The sequence below is a fragment of the Peromyscus californicus genome, unplaced genomic scaffold (genome assembly GCF_007827085.1).
Source record: "Peromyscus californicus insignis strain IS unplaced genomic scaffold, ASM782708v3 Scaffold_5__1_contigs__length_169319896, whole genome shotgun sequence".
Classification (NCBI taxonomy): Eukaryota; Metazoa; Chordata; class Mammalia; order Rodentia; family Cricetidae; genus Peromyscus; species Peromyscus californicus.
Window position 1 is genome coordinate 68,300,270 of NW_026294573.1, and position 24,864 is coordinate 68,325,133.

General features: G+C 44.1%; 1 protein-coding gene across 5 annotated transcripts in view; it reads left to right on the forward strand.

Annotated features, from left to right (window-relative positions):
• Frem1 (FRAS1 related extracellular matrix 1) overlaps positions 1-24,864 on the forward strand; it is a 150,454-nt gene that overhangs the window by 17,956 nt on the left and 107,634 nt on the right. For 4 of the 5 annotated variants that reach the window (XM_052717551.1, XM_052717550.1, XM_052717553.1 and 1 more), the window contains exons 2-6: positions 9,175-9,320; positions 10,419-10,929; positions 15,072-15,166; positions 17,381-17,682; positions 19,231-19,427. In XM_052717551.1, the coding sequence (XP_052573511.1) occupies positions 10,678-10,929; positions 15,072-15,166; positions 17,381-17,682; positions 19,231-19,427 (846 nt within the window). In that variant the 5' untranslated portion in view covers positions 9,175-9,320; positions 10,419-10,677. Of the gene's footprint in view, positions 1-9,174; positions 9,321-10,418; positions 10,930-15,071; positions 15,167-17,380; positions 17,683-19,230; positions 19,428-24,864 lie in introns of those variants that run through there. The other variant, XM_052717549.1, reaches the window with a different exon arrangement.

Sequence of the window (24,864 nt, forward strand, 5' to 3'; positions counted from 1 at the left end):
TTAAATGAATCAAATACAGGTTGGCTCATTCTATATAACATGGCTTCCTCTATGAAATTTTTTAGGTAAAAGCACAGAACATATAATTTAAGGATCTTAGAAATCAAAGTAGCAAGAAAATGCTATTAGCAAAAAGCACACAAATATGTACATTGACATACTAAGAAAATCTTCAAAGGAGAAAAAAAAAACCTTAGAATTTTCAGGCTATTTTTTTTCTCCATTATTCTAGTCTCTCTAAGGGAATCTCATGTTTGGTGAGACTGTAGGGCTTCTCCACCCCTGGGGCTCCTGCAGCAGCTGAGGCTCCATAGGAACTGAAGAGCCTGCTTCATGTTGTCTTTTTAGAATACGGCTCAAGGCTGGGTGGGAGTGCAGTGAGGTGCCAGGATGAAGGAAGACACAGCGCTGAGTGAGGTCCCTGGAATACAGGAAGACACAGCCCTGAGTGAGGTCCCTGGAATACAGGAAGACACAGCCCTGAGTGAGCCCCCCCCCCCCCCCCCATGAAGAGCCCTGAGTGCAGTGAGGTCCCCGCGATGAAGGAAGACACAGCCCTGAGGTGGACACTTTTCCCACAGTGCTGCTGCTGCTGCTGCTGCTGTGACCTTTAGACCTTTGGAGATTTAGGATGCTCACTTCTGGTGGCTTGTAACCAGGGCCAATTAGACTTCCCTACCTCAGGGAAAACCGGCACAGAGGATCCAAAGTCCTTGGTAAAGGTCTGCTATACACAGAGAAGGACTTTGTCCACTGACCAGATGGCCAGCTCTGATTTCTTCTCAGGACTCTTCCTGATTTACATTTCAATGCCCTTGGTGGCCAGTTCATGCCACATGTGATTTGAATTCAATTCAGTTGTCCCATGGACAATTATAGTCAGCCGTAGGTTTATACAACTTTGAAATTTGATTTATATTATTTTGGAAAATATATGCATAAAAATTTTGGTCATTTAAAAAACACATCATAAAACCCTCAAGGCAGCTTTGAAGTTTACTCTAATTGGAACTTGCAAGATTTTAACGTGGAAAAGAGTAAAAAAAGTTGTGTTGACTTCCTTCCTGTTCTCGCCAAGGCTCTAATGGCCGCTGGATGTTTGGGTGGGTGGGATGGGTTGATAATGAGCTGGCTATGTTTTACACACAATTCTATTTTCTCATTGGTTTATTTTCTTTCTTAGGGGATTTTTAGGGCACTTGTAATAACTTAGCTGTGAGCCAGAGCCAGGCCTGGTGGCACAAGGTGGCACATGGTCCTCATCTCAGTAACTGCGAAGGTGAGGCAGATGTTTGCTGTGTGTTTGAGGACAGGCTGTACGGCATCATGAGACTCTACACCAAAATAAAGCAAATAAATACATAGATAATAGACAGATGTAGCTGAGAGATATAGATAGATGATAGGTAGGTTCACCATAGATCGATAAAGCTGTGACCCTTGCAGCCTCACCCACATGGAAGATAAGAAGAACTACTTATCATAGTCGATCAAGGGGTAATAACTACTTGGCGTGCTGCTGAGAAGAATAGTGAACTAAACCCAAATTCTGCAAAGTACAAACCAAATTAAGAAGGCCATATGATAGACGTGCAATGGTTTGGTGTCTGTGCTGGGCCCAGGCACGGGAGGGCAGGTGGTTGCCATGTCTCTGTAAAACCAGAGACGAGGGCCAGTGAGTGCTGGTCTCATCAGGGAGCATCATTGCTATTGGCCACTGGGAATTTCCATCTCTAAGAGAAGCTGGAGGGCAGAGAATCCACTGCTGATCCTGGTGTGCCAAGGTGACTGTAGAAGTATTTACATCAACACAGAATACGTGCTCTTAGAGCTCAGCTACACACAATTAGGGAAGAGATACAAGCACACAGGTCTCTCCTATCAATGAAATGATACTAAATTGCTTTCTTCTGTTTGGGACAGTTCACGATACAGAAACCTTTGTGGATTTTTATAAGAAAGAGTCCCACACAGGGTGATTTTATGCTTTCAGAACATTTTCACACATTTGAATCAGCTTGTATAGGAATATTTAGAGTACACGATTTTCACATGAAGGACAAGCGATGGTGGGAAGTGGTCAGGAAAAGCAGAACTGATTTGCAGGCGAGACACGAGAAGTTTGAAATACTGTGAAACAGCTGAACGCTGAAAGCAAGCTGGTGGGATTTGCTTCTATTGCAAAAGCCAAGTCAAGTCTGATGTGGCTCAGAGCCATGCTCTAAGCTCCCCCGAGGGGTCTAGCCCAGTGACCCCAGTAACTCTTTGACCCACAGGTCCCATAACAGTGACCTAAGCAAGCCGTAGGCAGGTGGATTCTGAGGAGCTGAGGTGGCCCTATGTTGAGACCAAGGAAATGGAATTCTCAAGATGTGCTGGGCTTCCTTCCATTCCAGTGTTGGTAAGCAGTATTGGCTGCATTCAGACACTATCACTGCACCCGAGACAAGACAATCACCATCATCTTGTCTGGCGAGATAAAAGACCCTCCCTCATCGCCCATGAAATCGTACTGTTTGATAGGGTCCTAGCTATTTTTCTGTTTTTCTTTTTGTCCTGTTCCTGTCTTTTCCCTTCTCCATTTTGCCATGTCTTGAAGTGGAAGAAAAAGCAAAAACAACAAAGAATGTTTTACATACAGAAGTTAACTGAAATATAAACAAGACACAAAAGCCCCAGATAGATATGCTCCAGATTCCTGGCCTAACTCGCATTCATGATAGAGGTAAACTGTACTGGGAAAAACCCTATCCTTTCCAAGCTGCTTTTGGCCATGCCGTGGTGTTTACCATAGCAGTGGAAAGCAAACTCGGACCGTTGATAACTTACATTCATGTGAGCTCATGACAAAAGTTCTTCAATACCAACTGTCATTTGGTGTCGTGGGGAAACAGAGTGGATGATCCCATTTCAAAAGAGGAAGCTGATGCCGGCAGGGTCAGGTTTGGAATCCAGACCTTCAGAGCTCTGATCTGGGCCTTGCACAACATTGGCAAGGGAGCTTCAGGAATGAGATGAGTTTTCTCTTTCTTCTCTTGTCTCATCCTGGTAGGTGGACATCAAGGTTTGCACTGAACCACATTCCCCATTTAAGGACCTGCTATGGTACATTAGGACTTGGACTGGATCTCATTCCCCATTTAAGGACCTACTATGATATAATTGGAGAATGAGCCACTGACCTTGTCTTATAGAATTCTGGGAAGATGTTGTAGTGTGTTGACTGCTTTGGAGATGCCACAGGGCCTTATCCTCACTCACTGTTCTGCCAACCTGGGACATGGTGTACTTGAAAATCTGCCCAAGTTGGCTAACAGGTCAGATGGAGGCAGGAAGAAAAATGACAAGGGACTGTCATAGTTAGTTTCAGCTGTCAATTTGACACAACTCAGAGTTGCTTGGGAAAAGGAAAACTCAAGGAATTGCCTCCATCAGACTGGCCTGTGGGAATATCTGTGGGGCATTTTCTTATTAATGTGGGAGGATCCAGCACACTGTGGGCAGTACCAATCCTGGGTACCTGGGCAGCCTGGGCAGCATAAGAAAAATATTTGAGACTGGGCGTTTGTGGCGCACGCCTTTAATCCCAAGCTCTCGGGAGGCAGAAGCAGGTGGATCCCTGAGTTCAAGGCCAGCCTGGTCTACAGAGTGAGTTCCAGGACAGCCAGGGCCACACAGAGAAACCCTGTCTTGGAAAAAAATTAAAAAAGAAAGGCATTTGAGCAAGCCACGGGAGTAAGCCATTAATCAGCATTCCTCCTGGATTCTGCTCCAGCTCCTGCCACTAGGAGGTTCCTGCCCTGAGTTCTCTTGGTGATGGGCTGCAAACTGCAAGGTAAAATACTCCTGTACCTATCCCAGGCTGCTGTTGGACATGGTTTTTATCACAGCAACAGACAGCAAGGGAGGATGGGACTTCTTAAAGAAAGTGTCTTGGGATATCATGTGACACTTCTTTTGTCCCATTGGCTGGAATCTGGTCACATAGCCATATCTAACTGCAAGAGAGACTGCATTCTATGTGACTATGTATTTAGTTAAAGTTTCTATTTCTATGAAAGAGAAGGATGGATACTGTGAAAAAAATATTTTTATCAATATTTTGAGAATTTCATACAATGTATTTTGATCATATTTACTTCCAACCTCCTCCTTCAACTTCCCTATCCCCAAATTCATGTCTTGTTTTAATTTTTTTATGTGTGGCTTTTTTATTTTTATTTTTTGCCTGCATATATGTCTATGCACAATGAAAGCCAGCAGAGGGAATCAGATCTCCTGGAAGCAGAATCATAGACAGTTGTGAACTACAAGTATGTGCTGAGAATTGAACTCTGGTCCTCTGTAAAAGCAGCCAATGCTCTTAACCACTGAACCATCCATCCAGCCTCAGTGTCTTTCTTTTCTTTTTCTTTTCCAGTTCTATCCATTGACTTTAGTTTGTGCTGCCCATATACTTCTGGATATAGGGCAATCCTCTGGAGTGTGGTTGACCTACTAGGAGCCACACCCTTGGAGAAAACTGATCATCCCTCTTCTAAAAGCCATCAACTAGTATCATCTTAATTAGAAGTGGGGGCTCATGAGCCCCATTCCACTTCTTGCTAGACTGCTGACTGGCTTGATCTTGTACAGGTCTTATGCTGGCGACCACAGCTGCTGTGAGCTCATGAGCACAGCAGTCCTGTCATGTCCAGAGACATTGTTTGGCTCTGATCCTTCTCATCTTCCACCTCCTACAATCTTTCTACCCCATCTTCCCTGATGGTCCCTGAGCGCTGGGGAAGAATGTGCTCTAGGTGTCTCCTTGCGGCTGAGAACTCCACTCACCAGTTCTTTGCACTTTAGTGAGATGTGAGTTTTTGCCTTAACCACTGTCCAACACACACACACACACACACACACACACACACACACACACACACACACTTCTCTGATGAGGTCTGAGAGCTTTGCTAACGCAGCTTCAGGGCTGACCCTCCTCCTGGGCCTGCAGTCACTGTTGGAGCTGCTGGTAGATATGTAACTTCCCAGGCCACAAACAGACATTCTAGTCACAGAGAGAGAGTGGACACATGGCAGTAAGTTATCATAAGAGAATCAAAGTGGTATTTGCTCTAGCATCTTAAACTATATCAGAGAGGATTTTATTTGCCTTTTTTAAGTGGTGGGCATGAAATAAAACTTTGGCTTATTTTGGCCCATGTTCCTTTCTTATTAACACATGACTAATCAAAATGTAAAGTCATCAAGCACAAATTGGTGAACTATGGCAACACCCCAGTGCTGGGGGAACTTCAAAAGAGAAATTGCCTCCATAAGACTTGACTTCTAGGCAAGTCTGTGCCTTCATTTTCTTGATTGTCATTTGAGCCCAGTGAGGGCAGTGCCACCCCTGGGCAAGTGGTCCTGGGTGGTATATGAAGGCAAACTGGGCAAGCCAGGGGGAGTAAGCCAGTGAGCAGCATTCCTCCATGTCAGTTGTTGCCTTGGCTTCTGCTGATTATGGAGACATGATGATAGAGCCTGATTGAGACATGTAAGCCAAGTAAACCCTTCGCCCACAAGCTGTTTTTGGTCATGGTGTTTATTGCAGCAATAGAAAGCCCCTAAGAAAGCTTTTTTTCTGTATGCATGTATGTATGAATATATAGAGATACAACTTTCATTGTTTTACTAAATGGAACAAAACATACATTCTCATCTCCATTTAATATAATTCATGGCATTTTATGGAAATGATTCCAAGCTGAGTAATGTGCCCCCAATTTCAGTGTACGGACACATCACAGTCCATGGTATAAGTAGGTTGATTCTGTTCAGCCATTTCCTTGATGACGGGCATTTGCTTTGTCTGGAGTTTCGCCACTCTAGTTGAAGGCTGCTTTGGTCTCTGTGGGAAAGAGTTCCAATTTGCTTAGGGATCACAGGACAGAAAGATTTACAGTTCTTCATGTGTTTGCATAAGGTGCTGACTGGGAAAGGCTGATTGGCTGCATAGCTACTTATCCAAAGCCTCGGAAAATGGCATTTTCCAGAGTTAGAAATCCTAGCGTTGAATGTGTGTAGTTGACCCCAAGTTGATGCGTTCTTTACTGTTACCTTTCAGTAGTTGAGTTTATTTGGTATCTTAGTTAGTTAGGGTTTCTATCCCTGATAAAACATCCTAACCAGAAGCAACTTGAGGAGGAAAGGGTTTATTTCATCTTATAGTCTGCAGTCCATCATCCAGGGTAGTCAGGGCAGGAACTCAAGGCAGGAACCTGTAGGCAGGAACTGCTGCACAGGCCACAGAGTAATGCTGCATACTGTCTTGCTCCCTCTGGCGTGCTCAGCCCGCTTTCTTATACAATGCAGGGCCACCTGCCCAGGGATGGCACTGTCCACAGTGAGCTGGGCTCTCCACATCCATCATTAATCAAGAAAATGCCAGGCAGACTTGCTTAGAGGCCAATGTGATGGAGGCATTTTCTCAGCTGAGAGTCTCCTTTTCCACATGATTCTAGCCTGTGGCAGGCTGACAAAACAAATAGCAAGCACTCTTGACATCTTGGTTGATTGGCAGTGTTTTTCACGATGGCAGTTCTTTCCTCTTCTTTGAAACGGTGTCTCATTTTGTAGACCAGGCTGTCCTTGAAATCACAGAGCTCGACCTGCTTCCATGGCCTGACTTGTTTGTTCCACCCCCGGCAGCAAAAGTTGACGGCAGCATTACCAGTTAAACTATAGTCTGTATGAATAAATATAAGGGATTATTCCTCTCACTTCTTCACTCACTTAAGAAACAGTTACGGCTGTATCAGACCTTGTCCTAGGCACTGGGGGGAAAAAATCCATAAATAATTAAAAAATCCCTGACTCTGGAAATGGCAAGGGCTAACATAAACAAGCGAGTGGCCTGCTTAGGTGGTCATGAGTTTTAAGGTTAAAGACCAATCGGAGAGACATGTAGGATGCTCCTCTTACGGGACAATTGAGTGTAGCCACATTGCAGTTTTGATGTTTGACAGAAAGCTTGACAGTGGTGAGGGAGACGGGGCTGGTGGGGTGGGTGTGGGTTGGTGTGGTGGTCACCACAGAGTAAGCAGCAACCAGAGAAGCCTTCATGGCGGAGAAAGGAGAGAGGCTCACCTGATTTGTCGAGGAGCTGCCAAGAGGCTAGCACGGCTGTGCAGAGTTGCGGGGTAACAAAGACGGACGGGAGGTGAAATTACAGGCAAGTGAGGAATAGACAGCGTTCTGCCCGAGCAGGCCATCATCCTCAAGTGTTCCGGTTTTGCTCAGGATGAGAAACCGTGGGGCATTTTGAGCAGAGAAGTGACACGACATAGACAATTTTTTCTTTAGGAATCTCAGCCATGGTCCTGAGAAATGCTTCAAAGAGAGGCTCAACCACAAGGCTATCGCTGCGTTAGCCGAGTTGAGAAGTGGGAAGCAGTGCTTGGATTGTGGGTTCATTCGAAAGAAAGACCATTGATTTTCTGTGAACACACAGATCACTGCAACCTTTGCAGCTTGAGTCAACTTCAGGGTCTAACTTCACAGTTTCTGTTAAGGCCGGGGTCCACTCATGGCTTTACTGACTTCTCTACTACGGGTTCAGTTCACTGGACTCCAATAGAGTGAGGAGACTGACTTAGGATGAATCCACTTTGACGCTCATTCTGATCGTCAGCAGAATTGATTTCCCGGTGGCAGGAGAAGTCAGCAGGAGAGCCTGATGCTGCGGCTAAGACAGTCTTCTGTGTCCTAAAATGCAGTACCAGGTCATGTAATCAATCTCCCGTCACCTTCATCCAATCCTATCACTGAAAATGTCACAAGCTGTTTTTGGCACTCAGGGGAAAGGCCTTTCAGATACTAGAAGGCTAGAATTATCATATTTGCCCTGGGACTCATCTAGCCTGAAAAACAAACAGGAACCAACGGTCTTCTGCCTGGATATTAACAGACAAAAAAGGAAGCAGCCAAGAAGTTGGAATTGCCACTAACCTAGCCAGAAAGGAGGCAACCAGAACTTCATTCGGCTACTTAGGGAAGGAGATGCTTGATACACACTTGGGGGGGGGGGGCATGACAAGTAGAAAAAAACCATAAATGACTCTGAACGTAAGGGCTTGGGGCGTGGGGCTCATTATGTGCCCTGGCAATTGAGGAAAGACACAAATAGGCCCAAAGAACGGACCCTAGTGCCCAACATTAAAACATTAGTTGGGGCCTGGTGAGATGGCTCAGAGAGCAAAGGCCAGCCTCAGAACCCGAGTTTGACCCAGGGAACTCCATGGTGGAAGGACAGACCAAGTCCCATAGGGTGTCCTCTGACTACACCCCCCCACATACTCACATATATGCAAATAAATGAGTGTGGTTTAAAAAAGCAGAGTGGGGTAGAGAGAGGCAATGGAAGGGACTGAGCAGGGGTGCCAGGGGAGGGGGCCCTTGCGGCCTTCACCTGTTGAGTCAGCTAGCCCAAACCTCAGAAAGTTCTTTTCTCCTCTGTCCTCGCTCCTCCTCCTGCATGGCTTGCTTCTCTGTGTGATCTTGGACGACAAATGGAAATGGTAAGACGATTTGACTTTGTTGTGAAAAATTCCACAACCAAATTTGCATTTTTCCACAAATAAGCCAATATATCTTGAGTGGACAGCATGGTCAGTGGGAATCTGTGAACAGCTTTATTTTAGGACTGACATCATTAAAAAACAGGCCGATCTGTAAAGCTTACACCCCCTCAGGTGACACAGGACAGATGCCATCTGTGAAAGGTTTCAAATAATGACATGGGACAAATTTCCCTTTAATGTACTAGAGGTGGACCCTACAAGGCATTTGTAGAAGCAGCACAAACACAGTTCTTTATCAATCAAAGGCATGATCTAATGAAACCAATGCTTTGAAACCATTTCATTTAAAATGTTTGCGGTAAAGGTAATGAGAAACACCGTGATTTTAAAAAAGCAAAGAAAAAAAAGCTGCAGTTCGAAGAAATGTTCCTCGGGCCCAGCTGGCACTCACTGTCTTAGTGAGTCCTGTCCCAAGATGATGATGGGGCTTTCGTTCCTCTTTTCCACAACCCTGCACACAGGAGACGTTGTTGCCCACGCTTCCCACCAACCCCCACGCTTTTCCTAGCTTCCTTGCTGTGCATGACCACCCCTTCCGTTCCTTTTGCAGAACTGTGCACCATCTGCAAAATCGTCAACGGGCTGACTTCTCCTGCCGTTGGCTGCAGTTCCTTCAGACTTCTCTCACAGATTATAAGGAAACTACTTGTCAAAGGGGTCTGAATTTTTATGATGAGCTTTTGGCTGTCACAAGAGGTGAGCTAAACTTCTTGGCCATCTTTCTTTTGACTTTCTTGTGGTGCTCATCAAAGGCTTGGCTGCCACTAGCTGCTGTGCTTCTAGAGCTGCTGGGTGGGGGTGGCCTTGGAGGGCATGAGAGGGTGTGCAGAGCAGGCAGGGCAGGGAGCCATGTGGGAGAAAGGAGTGCCGCAGGATTTTTGTGAACACTGGCTGCCACTTACCTCATTTTCACTTATTTATTCTACAGTTCCTCTGTAGGGAAAGGTTGAAATTAGGAAGGTGTAAGTTTCTAAGGCAAGCACTCTACCACTCAGCTTCTCCATAGACAGCAAACTGCCTCTAGTCATCTAAATGGATTTAGGGACATGCTAGAATACATTTATTCTTAAAGAACAGAAAATATAATCATGGTATTTTTGGAGAGGAACACAAGTCCATCTGAGCAAATCTAGTGTGTTATAACAGAATTAGCCCTGTAGATGATGAGGTCAGTGCGTGTGCATACATGCTATTAGCTGTGTACTTTGAGCTACTCTTTCTTCAAAGTCCCACTGTGTATGAGCAAGAGCTTGAATGCTTGTTTAGAAAAAAAAACATCATTTTCACCAGTTTCCACTGAAGAGTCTCTTAGGTGACCTCATTGCCCATCTAAGTTCACTGGACCCATTATTGGGCATACTTCTTAGCTGGGTTCTATTGATTTTGAATTACCCATGTTCTCAAACACTGTACAGATCGCGCTATCAGGTTTCCGACACAAATCAGAGTGGCCCTCACTTAAGAAATAGGGGATGGAAGCAAAGAACACTCAGCTTGCACTGAGCTCCAGGACTTGCTGCTGCGCTCCAGCGACCAGGCAGGGGATCCTGCTAGACCACACAGTTGACATCCCATGAGGTCCCCTGCATCCGGAAGCAACAGCTACAAGTGGAGTAATGAAATGGCTTCCTTGCCTTTCGGGTGGGCCTGAAGGTCAAGTTAGTTTATTTGCTTTTAATTTAGCTGAAATTATAGGCCAGCTGAAAGATCCCTTTGTTGGGAACGGTTCTTTAAATAGCTGCACAAACCTTTGGTCTCTCTCCGTTTCCTTCAAACCTCTTCTCCTGTTTGCAGGATTAGGAAAGCACTTGGGAGGCACATTAATCTTGCCAGCGTTGTCAGGAGTGATCAGCGAGTTTTATTAAAAAGCCCAGATCGCCTGAAAGGCCTCCTTGTCTGAGTCTGAATGGAAGGGGCATGGTAAGATTTTGGGGCATGCTGTCGGGACCCCTGGTCTCACCCTGTGGACTGCGAGCTGACACTCTGGGAGGAAGTACAGGAGTCCTGCTTTGTTGAGCAGATTGTGCCTGCAGACAGACCTGGCCAGGGCATCATGAACTCTCCAGGTTGTATCGGGACCAAGGCCCTACTGTCCTTGCTGCTCCCGCTGCTTCTGCTGCACCTGGACCTGGCCAATTCCACCTTCATCAGCATCAACCAGGGCCTGAGGGTGATGAAGGGCAGTTCTGCCTTCCTGTCTGAAGATCATCTGAAGTTTGCCATCCCCAAAGAGAAGGATGCCTGTCGAGTGGAGGTGGTGATGAATGAGCCGATAACCCAGAGGGTTGGGAAACTCACTCCACAGGTAGGTCACATTCCGTGTCTGTTAAGAAGTGTGTGTGTGTGTGTGTGTGTGTGTGTGTGTGTGTGTGTGTGTGTGTGTGTAAGTCGGAAGGCATGGGTAAAGGTCTCTCACGCCATCATTATGAGTATTGTATAGTCTTTGAAACCAAGACATTGAAAGGCATGGGCATGGAATCCTATTGCTTTTCTCAAAGAGGTGGAGCATATTTTTGACAACTTTGAAAATTGGAATTATTTATTTGTGTGTGTGTGGACACCGGCATGCCACAGCATGCTTGTGGAGGCTAAAGAACAATGTTCAGGAGTCAGTTCTCTCCTTGAACCATGGGGATTGAGCAGGTCATCGGGCTTGGTGGCAAATGCCTTTACCCTCTGCGTTATCTCACCAGCCCTAGTTTTGAATATTCTCAACCGGGTTCGTATGATAAGCTTGCCACTGACATGGTTTTACCTGAATCTAGCATATTGCAGGAAGTAAGGGTTAAACTCATACAGATGTGTGCCCATCTTTTCCTTAGCAATGCACTATGACCAATAAACCTTCCCGGTATCTCTTCTCATTGCAGAGAAATTCCGGGTCATACCAGGTGCTTGACCCTAGAAAGTAGCTATTAATCCAGTGGGAAAAAATTTGGTTTCTTATTTTAGGGAAGAGGGAGAGAGAGGGGAGAAAGAAGCAGGGAAAGAGAGTTGGTGAGAGAAAGATATTGAGAAGGAGGGAGATTGAGAGAGAAAGAGAAAGAGAGAGAGACAGAGAGACAGACAGTAGTGAGCGGTCACTGGGAGGGTATGCTGTGACCACCCTTACAGGGTTATTCTGGCCCTCAATTCTCTCACTCATTGCAAGTGAAGCATCTTTGGAGAGGACAGCGAGTTTCCTAGGCTGATTTCTTAGTTGGATCCTGTTAATGCTGAGACATTTTTAGGTCATACTCAGACCCCACAATGACAAAGGTAAATCATGATGACATTTTCATCATGCAAATATGAGTCTCACAGAGTAAGTAAGACCTTCCAGTCATCTCTGGCAAACTTTCTCTGATTTTAAGGCAAAGATCCAGTTATCAAGAAGATAATGTGCATCAGAGACAACAAAATCCCAACTAGATTAGGAAATCCTTGACTATTCGGGAACACCTCCAAGTGCCCTGTCATCTAGTGTCTGCTGGTCACTTGGAAAAGAGTCTAGTCTGGTACTGGAGGTATGTGTGTGTGTGTGTTTCTAGAATAATTTGACACAGCAGACAGCTTTGCAGCATCTCAAGTGGACATGTGATCTGTACATTCTAAAATCTATTTCGTGGTAGCCCATTAAAACTCCAGGGCTTCGTTACCGGTTTACCAGGTGCCATAGGTATGCGTGTAGAAACATGGTTTCTCTCCATTTTTTTTTTCTAATTTTAAGTTCTGATAATTTCAGCAAAGATAAGATTCCCAGGTAAAGTCTGGTTTGAAGAAAATTTATGCTTGCTTTAAATCCAAAGTGGTTCAGCCTTGCCCAGGGATTTATTTATTATTTTTGAATTTTTGAATTAAGCATGGCTAAGTGTGTAAGTGCACATGTACCACACACACACACACACACACACACACACACACACACACACACACACACGCAGAGTGAGAGAGAGAGAGAGAGAGAGAGAGAGAGAGAGCTAAACAAACATTATTCCTTAATAGAGCTTAACAGTAAGCTTCGAGCTAGGCTTATGTGAACCCATTCCTAGCAAGACTATTGTATTAACAACACCCTGCTGCGTAATGAACAGTTTTGTGGGATTTGCACAGAAATGCTTTGTTTAACATCTGTTCAATTAGTGTTTTCATTTCATTACTGAAGTTTGTCTTAGAACCAACAGGTTCATTCCCGTTGCATATTTGCAAAGCCACTTGCCTGGGTTTGTGCGAGTGCCTTCTGTCTCCATTTCCTCCTGGACAGCCAGTTAGACAGATCAATGGCAGGGTGCTCTCAGATTCCGGGGCAAGACTTTCCTGCCTACCCCAGCACTCCACACCTGGACCAGAGGAGAACGCTCACTGGGTGGAAAAAAATCACCTTGGCTTAGTGCTGAGCTTGCTGGTTTTGAATCTGAAATACAGCATTAAGAAAACATCTCTAGTTTGAACCACTTCCCTGTCATTAAAGTGAGTAATGAGTCAGGAATGTGTGACAATTTAATTATAAATTGTAATTGAAAAGCAGTTGAAGTGGAAAAAAACAAAGCTAGACAGTAATTAGAAAAGGATTTAGCTCTCCTTTGTTTTAGTTAGTATATTTATGGTCAATCATGGTTGTCGCCTTTTATAAAAGGAGAACATATTAGGAAACACAGAACAGATGTTTCTTTTAACAAAGCAGATTGTCTCTTTATTACCGTGGCTATTTGTCAATGATATGGGAAGGGCCTCCCTTTATCTTCTTCCTGGTTGTCAATTCAGAAGAGGACTAGAAACTCATTCTTACTAGTGAGAATGTCTTCCCGGGGTGGGTTATGTTGTCTGGAAATGTTTGAGGTTGCAAAAGGTGCTCAGAACGCCTCACAGTGATGTGTGGGTGAGCACAAGGATGTTTCTCAGAACTTTGCCACCTCTGTCAGGGCAGGGTAGGGTTGTGACTTGGGCAGATGTCTTAAAAAACAAAAAAGAACAAAAACCAGGGTCCTAATGTAAAATAGTCATCTCTCTACCGCTCTGAGTGAGGTGATGTGGTTAATTATGACTTCACTGCAGGAGAGTATATTATTTTGGATTCTCATCAGCCAGTTTTTTTCCCGTAACTATCACAGCTGTCATTCGCAAGAGGGTGAGAAACAACTGTAGTTCTTGTTTGGCTCTGGTCAACACAGCAGTACACACAGCCAGTGTCTCCATCTTTGAACATAAAGACTTTATTTGAAAAAGAAAGAAAGAAAAGCCACACAGAACAGCATGTTTGTGGTAAATGGGTTATTCAGACACCTGGAGAGACCTCTCGAATTCAGTTGCCATACGCTTCTGAAGGAGATAAATATTCCTTTAACGAATAGCAGATATTTACAAAACATTATAGTTTATAGACATGTAGTTATTTGGAGATGTGACATCCATTAGTTTGTTTATTTGACCTGTTTGGATTATCATAATTTAGACACCAACAAAACAAGGCACAACTATAAATAAGAGGATGTGTAGCCATAGGGTTAGGGAAGAAGGGGTTGCTGGTAAAAAGATGCCTGCACCCCCACCATTAATCGAACATAGGTACTCCCTCCTCTCCTCCCCTTCCCCTTCCCCTTCCCCCTCTTCTTCTTCTTCTTCTTCTTCTTCTTCTTCTTCTTCTTCTTCTTCTTCTTCTTCTTCTTCTTCTCCTCCTCCTCCTCCTCCTCCTCCTCCTCCTCCTCCTCCTCCTCCTCCTCCTCCTCCTCCTCTTCCTCCTCTTTCTCCTTCTCCTCCTCCTCTTTCTTTTTTTTTGAGACAAAGTCTCACTAGGTAGCCCAGGCTGGTGTGAAGAGGAATCTTGCAAAGAAGCTGTGTCTGCAAAGGCTGGTTGACTGATTAAGGCTTCAGTGATGTGGAGAGGTTGGAGTGTTGCTGGTCCAGAGACTAAATAGCCATTTCTTGCCCAGTTCTATGTAAGAACTAACATCCTGTGTCTAATAGATAAAAACCTTTTGAAATCTATTAACTTAGCAAAGCTAAGCTGTCATCAGATAACATCTGGGGCGAAACGAAACAAAAACTTGCCCATCTTGCTATTCTCACCTCTCTGGTGCACCCCCACTGGATTTTAAACTTGTCTTGATTTAATGAGCTTTTTGTTGTGTAAAACTATGGAACTGCTGCCATGTTTGACCATGGGATTTAGGATAGCCTAAACCTGCACTCTCAGGCCATGGTCACTCAAAATGGCTCCGGAATAACTTACCTCTTATTCCCTTTCAGGAGCTCTGTTTTGTTTGTCTGTTTGATGTTGATACTGGCCTTGAACTCACTATGTAGCCCAGGCTGACTTTGAACTTGTGATGATCTTCCTGTGCCAGCTTCCCAAGTGCTGGGATTGCAAGTGTGTGTCCCCACAACCAGCTCTTCAGGCAGTGCTACAGGGCTAGAGAAATAGAGCTTTGCCCTGGTTTTCTCAGACATTTCCTTCTTCATGTGAACTAGGTCTTCGATTGCCATTTCCTTCCCAACGAAGTACAGTATGTTCACAACGGATGCCCAATTCTCGATGAAGACTCCGTGAGGCTTAGACTTTACAGGTAAGTGCCATAGAAAGTGTTCTTATTGTTTTATTTTATTTTTGCCAGACAGTCATGCTGTGTCCTTCTTGGGCATTTTCTCTGACTGTATGTTACCGAGAGGAGTCCTTAGAATCAGTAAGAAAGTAATCAGCAGAAATTGGAGATCTGGGTGAGTGAGGCAGCAATTGCAGGCAATTTTCAATTCATTTGTCTCCTCCTCCTTGGGGCCTTTCTACAAACTACTGACTTCGTTTTGTTTCCTTCAGTCTTTGCAGAGTTTCCCATTACTCCATCCCATGACTTAGCTCTTTTAGTCCAACCTATTACTGTGCTGAAAATTACAAATACAAGTTCCTTATGAGAATCTGACAGACACGTATTACAAAATTGAATGAGACCCTTCTGTTTGATTGCCAGCTGCTTAGTTATAGAAAGTGCAGTATCTTCCATTTCTAAACATTAAACAATTCAAGTGTGTTTAAAATCAATTGTGAAATTAAACATAGATCGACCATATAATCCTGTAAAACACCTCCAACCTATATACACAAGAGAAAACCTGTGCTTACGAAAGCTTATGTGAAGTGTTATTCAGCGAAGCCTTATTCATAATGGCTAAAAATGCTGAACGAATTGAACTGACGAAGGGTGTAACCACACAATAGAATATTAGCCACACAAACTAATGAAGTCCTGATTTGTACAACATGAATTAACCCTAAAGACATTATGCTAAGTGAAAGCAGCCAGCCACAAAAGAACAAGTATTGCATGGTTCCATTTATATGAAATGTCTTAATAGGTGAGTCCACAGAAACAGAAAGTAGTTGAGTGGCTGCCAGAAGCTGGAGGAGGGGCAATCAGGGGGCTACTAGAGTTGCAACCACCAAAGGAAAGTCACAAACAAAATGCTATGCTCACGTAGTGAAATGACACCAAGGATTCCCTAGGAAGCTACGACATCAGTACGAAGGGGTGTTTGGTCTTCCTAGACTTTAGAGTCAACACCAAATCAACTTCAAACACCTTGCCAGGAAAGGCTAGGGAGCTGGTGCTTGAGACCCTTTGACTTTCTAGCATGTAGGAAGACAGAGAAAGGGCTCATGCAAGGAGGGTTAGAGGAGCTGCCATGCACTTGGTCTTGAGGACATTTGAAGCAGAGCTTTCAGAAGGGCTAGAGGCAAGGGACCAAGGAGCAGTTTATTCCCCCTTAATCTCCTCGTCAGCCTCTTTGTCAAGCTTTTTGACTTCTCTCTGCCTTTGTTTCCTCTTTGGTGAAAGAGGACAGACATGGCCTATTGCAGGGTCCTATGCAGTTGGGGTGAAGCCTTATTAAACACCTGGACCACATTACAAAGGCATCAGGTCAGAGTTACGTTGTCAGGGAGCACTCATCATTTACTGCCTCTCTCACTTCCACAGCATGACAAGCCATCCCCAGTCGCCTCTGCAAATGCTCCAGAACAGAATCACTGTGGCAGTAGCTATTACTCATTTAGTTTACCTGGAAAATGCTGAGCTGAACATCCAAATTAGATGTAAAGAACAATCCGTTCAGTGGCGTTCAGTGTTCTTGATACTCAACACTTCTTCACTCCTAAATTGAAACTCAAAATCCACAAACTCTACAGCCCTTAAGCTCTTAGATTATGTGCGTGCTAGAAATGGGACTCTGGGGTCTCAGCAGTCATTAGATATTAGGATGGATGGTGAGTTTGAGAGCAGGATTTGGAAGAGAGATGGTTCAGGAGGAAAGTGGTAGGAAAAAGCATTGGCCCAAAGGTAGAGACGAAGCCATTGAAACAGGGGGCCAAAAGTCAAGGAAGAAATAGAACCAAACTCCACCTGAAAGTACACATTTTGTAAAGGACAATTTTTGTTGTTATTTTGCTTTGGCCTTGATTTTCTTTGAATTAGGAGCTCACTAAATTGCCCAGGCTAGCCTCAAATGCAGTCTTTATCCCAGGCTGTCCTCAAACTGGTAATAAAACTGATTAGCGAATTTTATTAAAAAGCCCAGATTGCCTGAAAGGATCTTGGGGCATGCTATTGGGACCCCTGGTCTTGCCTCTTGGAGTGCAAGCTGATACTCTGGGAGGAAATGCCTCAGCTGGGATTAGAGGCATACATCACCATACCCTGCTCATGAAGGGCAATGTTTAAGATGAGTGTACAAGTCTCAGAATAATCTGTGCACCCATAAATATACCCTTGACCCTGTTCTCTCTCCAGATTTACTGAAACTGACACCTTCATGGAAACCTTTCTCTTCCGAGTCCATCTTGTGGAGCCAGACTGTAACATCATCCGTCTAAGCAGCAATATGCTGGAAGTGACTGAATTCTACGGCTTATCCCAAGCCATTGATAAGAACCTGCTCCAATTTGATTATGATAGGACAGCCAACCTGGACTGCACCATCAGACTGGACCCAATGGGCACTCAGCTGCCAGCCCATGGCAAGCTGGTTGTGCTGAATCGTAAGCCAGAGGGACCTCGTGGAGATCAGCCCCACAGCTTTTTTCCTGAGACCCGTATGTACCTCTTAATAGTTAAGGTTACCAAAACTGACCAAAATGTCTGTAAACGCTCATCTTTCACTATGGTGAATAGTTCTACTTAACAAGTATGTTTTTAGCTTGTTGAAAATGTAAGTTAGGGCTAGTGAGATGGCTCAGTGGATAAAGGTACTTGTCACCAAGCCTGATCTGAGGTCAATGCCTGTAAACCACATGGAGTAAGGAGAAAACCTACTCCTCCAAATTGTCCTCTGACCTCCAAACTCATACTGTGGCACAAGTTCTTTTGGACACACAACACACACACACACACACACACACACACACACACACACACACACACACACACACACACACACGTGTGCGCACCAGTGGGACCTTCAAGCCTGCTGGCCTAAATTTGATCATCAGGCCTACATGGTAGAGGGAGAAAACTGAGTTCCACAAAATAAATAAAATTAAAGTGTAACTAAAAACACATTCAAAAAACAAAAGAAAAATGTAGGTGAGTTAAGGCTGTGAATTTGGAGTCAGAATCAGAAATACCTGGGTTTGCTGTTTGTCTTTTTCCCTTATCAATTTACTTACCAATGGGTTTAAGCCTCCGTTAGATGGGAAAAGAGAACGGCCATTCCACAAGGCTGTGTAAAGATGGAGTAAGGACAAGTGTACTTAGCACAGGTCATTATAGTGCTTGTGAGTTTCCTGGTATGATTATAGCAATGGACAGCGGTGGTGAGAGCAGGTTTTCTTTACTGAGGATTACTGGGTTGTGTTCTAGTAAAGACTGTGGGTAGCAGCCAGGACTGAAATCCAGGATGTTGACTGAATTCCCCCTGTGGAATTCATTTGGTTACTATATTTCACAGTGCTCCTTGTGTTAGTCAGTCAGTACATTTTGAATGCTTTTCTATCTGCATAGTGGTATTCTAGCAACTATAGGAAGACCCAGAGATAAGCAGTGCTACCTGGGATTTTGGACAGAAGCTTACAGCTAAAGCTGAGCATCAGGCATGTCGTTTTGTTATCACAATCACTGGATTAAGAAGCAGAGCAAGGGTGAAAAGACAGCTGGGAGAGACAGAGTCTTTTAGAGGTAACCATGGCTTCAAAACAGGCTGCTTCAAGGGGTCGAGAAGGGTTAAGGGAGGGTTTGTTTAAAAGACCACCCAGGGCCGGGGCGGTGGGATTTCTGGGGGAGACAGCCCACGTGAGGTTGTGTAATGTAAAAGGAAACAGTGGCTGGGCTGTGACTTCCACAGTGAGCTACTGGCATATTTGTCAGAGATATCCAGATACCACAAACCCCTCTTTAATTATTTTTTCCTGAGCCTATCTTTTGGTGGGCAAAGCCAGATGAGACAACTGGTCAACTATTTTTATTTTTATTTTTCTAGTAAAGGAATTTATGACCTTTCAGAACAGTGACAATCTAGTCAGTGAATAATTGGAAGGTCCATGTATAAGTGTCCTGGGGCAGTGAGTGAGGCAGGAGGATGGGTTTTGGGTTTGTACCGTCATTGTGGTCAAGCGGCTGTCTCAATTCAGTGCTGTGCCTTCTAGAACTGGGGGAAGGACTGAAGTGTCCAGGTGGAAGCTGTGCCCTGGGACTGCAGAAAGTGGGAAGTCTGAAAGTGAGCTGTGAGGAGTTCCTGCTGATGGGGCTTCATTACCAACACACACAACCCCCATCGCCCAACGTTGATTATATTGCCATCCAGCTGGATCTCACGGACCGAAGGAGTAAAGCCACGTACAAGGTAGAGTCTGGAGTTACGCTTTGGTGTCCTTAGCTGGTTCATTGTAAGAAAGCAGTTCCATGGGGGTGCCCATGCTGGTGTCTGTGCAGAAGAGTTCCTGTGTTACTGAGGGCACGACTTCAGGCTTGTGGGTTGTGCCTGGAAGCACTTCAACCAGCAGCTTAGGCACGTAAAATTAGCATGTAGTTTCCGTCTTTGTCTCTTCTGTAGCTCTACACCGCCAATGTATGTGTGTGTGTGTGTGTGTGTGTGTGTGTATACACATATATATGTGTGTATATATATATATTTTATGTGTGTGTGTGTGTGTGTGTGTGTGTGTGTGTGTATGGGATGTACATGTGTGAATGCGAGAAAACACACGCACTGAAGATTGAACTTGAAACCCTGTGTATGGTAAGAGCGGACTTGGCCTCACACCTACACCCTAGCTCCTCTTCAACATTGTTTATGGGTTGACCCTTTGTAAAACCTTTTCTCCAGTGTTCCTTTTTCCCTCCTTGATATCAAGGCATCTTCTCTATAAGGCCACAAGTCACCAAGAGGCAAGACGGCCTAGTCCCATTTCACATCTGCAGTGGAATGTACCACTTGTGCATTATCAGACCTTAGGATGGGGTCCTGGGTCACTGAGGGGAGGGGTCCCCAAAGGCTCCTTCAGCTTTCTATGTCTTCATTTTCCTGGCCCTCCTCCTTTCAATTTTTTTTCACACTGGAATGATGATTCAACATGGATGAAACTTTATGAAATATTTAGTATGTCACTCCAATGCTCACATATTCTATGATTCGTTTGGGAAATGGGGGAAACAGTGCCCCTGCAGATGCGGCCCAGGTTTATGCCACTATGAGATGATCCAGGGCGACTTTGGGTAAGACCTCCAGGATTACTCTCTGCCTTCCCACAAGCGTTTCTCCAAATAAACCCAGTCTAGTGGTGAATATCAGTACCCAAGAAATTGGTGATTCCGCAAATGATTAGAAAATGATGAAACAAGACTGCAGAATTTTATAGTTCAGATCTGGGAGTAAAACTTACAGGGCATCTTGCCCACTTGATCACCCACATCAGCCAGGGAGCTTTTCAAAGGATAGGTTTCCCTGTCTGTAGCTAGTAGTTAGGAATGCTGGTGCCCAGGGTCCCTGGGTTCAGATATACATATTTAACTAGCCATCTGACTTGGGACTTTATGTCTCATTTTCTTCATCTTAAGTGAGGGTACTGCAGCCTAACTCTTAGTAACTGAGGGCGCTCAGTGAGACAATCCTTGTAAAATGCTTGCTACAGAGCTTGTGTACACTATTGCTAAACAGCCACCAACAGAAATAACTTGTGACCAGCCAGGTTTGAAGTACTAGTGTAGCGCAGCCTCCTGTTCATAGTGGTGGCCTTGCTGTTTATGTATGGTTGTCTTATGACTGGTGGAATCAAAACTGGATTCCACGGCACTAACACATATTGTCTGTTTGTTTTGTTACAAAACTCCCTTCATTATCAAGGACTTCTTCCCTCCACTAAAAATGTTATATATTTTTCTTTTTGATTGATTTTTTTCATAATTGTTCCCTCACTGTGTCAAAGGCTTTATTTGTGTTTTTGGGTCACTTTCATGGTGAGGTTGTCCTTCTAAATGAGCTTCTTTGTTTTTTTCATTTTGACAAGTCACGAAACAGGTTCATTTCTAAATAAATGTGAGGGCCGTGTGCACACTGAGAAAAACATTAAACACATGGGAAAATAAGAAGGAAATAAAACTGATGTCATTGATAACCATTTTCTTGCACACAGACACTGTGAGGACCATGGTGCTCATTTTGATTCATGGCATCAATTTATCTGCACAGCTTTGAGTCTTGTCCTTCGGTTACTTTTGTGGCTGTACTGATCATTCTTGCCAAGAGACTAAATGTCCACTCACACATAATTTTACTCTTCTACATTAATTAATTGATTAATTAATTAATTAATTAATTACTATCAGTCTTGGGGACTGCGTGGAGGCTCTCATGAGTGCTAGGCAAGTGCCCTATCCACTGAGGGACACCTGCAGCCCAGTTTCTTCTATGATTTTAAAGGCCATCCTCTTCACATTTGTCTTCGTAACACCTAAGGTAAGTTTGATTGCACAGTGAAGTGTAAGGAATTGTTTTTCTCCAGGTAGCCAAATCTGCAGAGCTGTTTGTTAGAAGTACGTACTTGTTTCCCAGGGATAGTAGACAATCCTTCCGTTGTAGAAGTGACCCATAGGCTAACTTCTTGTTCCTTTTCCCCTCTTCTTTCTTTGATGGTACCATGTCACCCCTAAGTGCCACAGCTGTGTGATCTGATCCATGACGTGAAGGCCCTGGCACCGCTCATCTTTAGACTTTCCTCAGCCATTCTTGCCTGATTTCTGGTTCCAGACAAATTATTAAGTAGGTTACTTTCAAAGCCTATAAGTTGTTTGTTTTAAATCAACATTAGGTCAAAACCGAAAATTCTTTGAGGAGTTGGCCTGTGAGAACTTGGCCAACCTGAGTCTCCTCATTCAGAGCATCTCTTCCCGCTGGACAAACGTCATTGTATGTGTCTATGGAAAGGAGACTTTCCTCTGTGTGAGTCGAGCACATTTCTGAAGTCCAGTCCTGAGAAGTTCTTGTGAAATTACCGGGAACAGATTTTTTTCCTCTCATGGTGTCTTTTCATTGGTTATTGACGGTAAATAGGAACGCAACTTTTTGGTATAATTTTCCTTTATCTGGCTTCTTTCCTAAATTCAATTATTTTAAGAAATTTTCGATTCTCTGGGCTTCAAAAGACCATAATTATATCTTTACTAATGATGATAATTTGGGCCTTCTTTTCCTGTAATTATTCCTTTTACTTCTGCTCTCTTCTCCACCCGTTTGGTCAGAACAATACTAAATATAATGTTGCTTGTGGGCAGTTTTTGTCTCGAGTGGTCTGTCTGTTTCAGCTGGACACATTGTCCTCTTTAATGCTTCTTGCCTTGATTCTATCTATTTGAAATGAATGTGGCCACTCTGGTTGTTTTTTACATCATAAATCTGGGTTACACTTTTACTTTCAATCTTTCTATGAATCCCAAGTGTCTTTTATGGGAGGTCCACGTGACTGGGCATTTTCTTGACTTTTTAAATTTTTTTCTTGATTAAGGAAATATAAACTATATTATAGTAATAATGGAAACATGTAGCTTTTTCTGTTAACTTATTTATGTATTCTTGTCAGTAAAAAGGAAATATCTCCTAGCATGTGCAAAGTCTTGGATTTGATTCTCAGTATAACACACACACACACACACACACACACACACACATACACACACACACACACACGCACGCACGCACGCACGCACGCACGCACGCACGCGCGCGCACACACACACACACACACACAACCTGCACACTTGTCTTACAGAGTGCGGTATATTTCATTTGACCGAATTTTGCACATTTGAAAGTCCTTTCTTTCACTTTGTATTTTGTTTAAATTTAAGAAGTATTCTAAAGACTGGAAATAGTCACTTAGTGTTAGGGTACTTTTCTAGCATGCACAAGGTCTGGGTTTGATTCCCAGCACAATAAGAAAGTAAACAAATATTCTTTAACTTATATTAATCTTATTTAAAATCCAGAATTGCAGAGGGCTCTTTTGACTCCTTCCTATGCTTGAAGATTGTTCTAGTCTCTTTCCGTGTGGCAGTTCCCAGGCTCCATTAATACCACTGGAAATTTCATTTCTGATATAAGGCCATTGTGTCTCATCATTTCTTACACAATCTGTCTTTTAAGTAAGTTCGTACTATTGACAGTTGTGTCCTTTCTTTTTCTTTTTTTGACATTTCAAAGAACGTATTTAGAGCCCCACGATGTGGTGGCAGTGCCTTTAGTCTCAGCACTCGGGAGGCAGAGACAGGTGGATCTCTGTGTGTTTGAGACCAGCCTGGACTGTAGAGTGAGTTCCAGGACTGCCAGGACTACACAGAGAAATCCTGTCTCAGAGGAAAAAAAAGAAGAAGAATGGGCTTATTTAGATTTTAGCTCTACACTTAATGGTCTCACTGTTGAGTCCTAGTTCTTTAAGACCAAGATTTCTCTTCACTGTTGTTTTCCAGTGACATGTCATGGGCAGATACAGTCCCTGCGGTACCTCAGAATAACGCTCTTTTTGTCGCTCTGCTGTGGGGAAAAGAGGCCTGGTTCCTCTGGTTCTCTTTTGAGTGTCTCTTCTTCCAGATGTTGCTGGTTAATTTCTGAACCTTCTGCTGGTGCTTGGGCTGGGGATTGAGAGGGAGGGTACTGGGGAGGGAGGTCTCACCTACCTGGGAACCAGTTGAAAATGATTTCACACTCCCTGAGCTGGCCAGATGTTTCAGGTTGCTTTGTTGTCTCTGTGTAATTTCCTGATTTCTCTGGAAAGCTCCATCTCAGAGCCTCTCCCTCCGTCCCAGAAGGGAGGGTTCACTCCTCCCTAGCCTTGGCCACCACCTGCAATGTTTATTGCAGTCAGTAGAGTATGATTTATCTCTCCAGGTTAATGGTGCTGGACTTTTGTCTTCTGAAGAATGGTCTCCATAGGTCAGGATCCAGAATGACCCCAGAGCCAGTCCTCTGCCCCATGTGGCATGGGAACATTCACATGTCAGTTGCTGACATACACAAGGACAGTTTGAATCTAAACAAGATCTCTAACTTTTAAGTCTCTGGGTCTCCCCACTTAGAAATAGAAATTCTGGACTCCCAAGTATTAAATGAGGATGGGCCACCATTATTCTGTTTCGGGCAATTCTTCCTCAGGGGTGGTCCTTGAAGTAGCCCTCTGCCTGCTGCGCCTGGACAGTGTAAGACTCTAAAGGAACATGGTATTACCCCAGCCTCAGCCTTCATGGGTTTGGGGAGCTTGGCTGGGGAGTCAGCTCAGCACCCTTCTCCCCAGATAAGTCTTCTCTATCTTTCTTGATATTATTGTTTCCTAGAGTAATCAAGAGTGTTCCAGAGTCTGGAGTCAACAGACTCACATACATTTTGAATACAGATAGCATTTCTTACTTTTGAGATCCGATGTGTCTCTCTCTCTCTATCTCTCTATTTTTTTTTTTTAATTTGTGGACTTCAGTTGAGACTGATGTAGGCTATCATCTGTCAGTCTTTCAGCTAAGAGCAAGTGAAGAAAACTTGCCTGAACATTCTCTCCCTACTCCAGGCCCAGTATTCAGAACTCCAGTGTGTGGGACAATTGTGATTTCGATCACCGAGCCTGCTTCTCGCAGCAGTGGGTCACATCAGACCCATGACAGCAAAGGCCTACTGCTCTCAGGCTTCTTCCTCCCATACCCCTCACCGAGACCTCAATGTCATGGTGCCATTTTCTGAGTGTGGCTCTCTCATTTGGGGAGGGTGCATTTCCAGCTTCAGTGGTCCCGTGCAGTTCCCT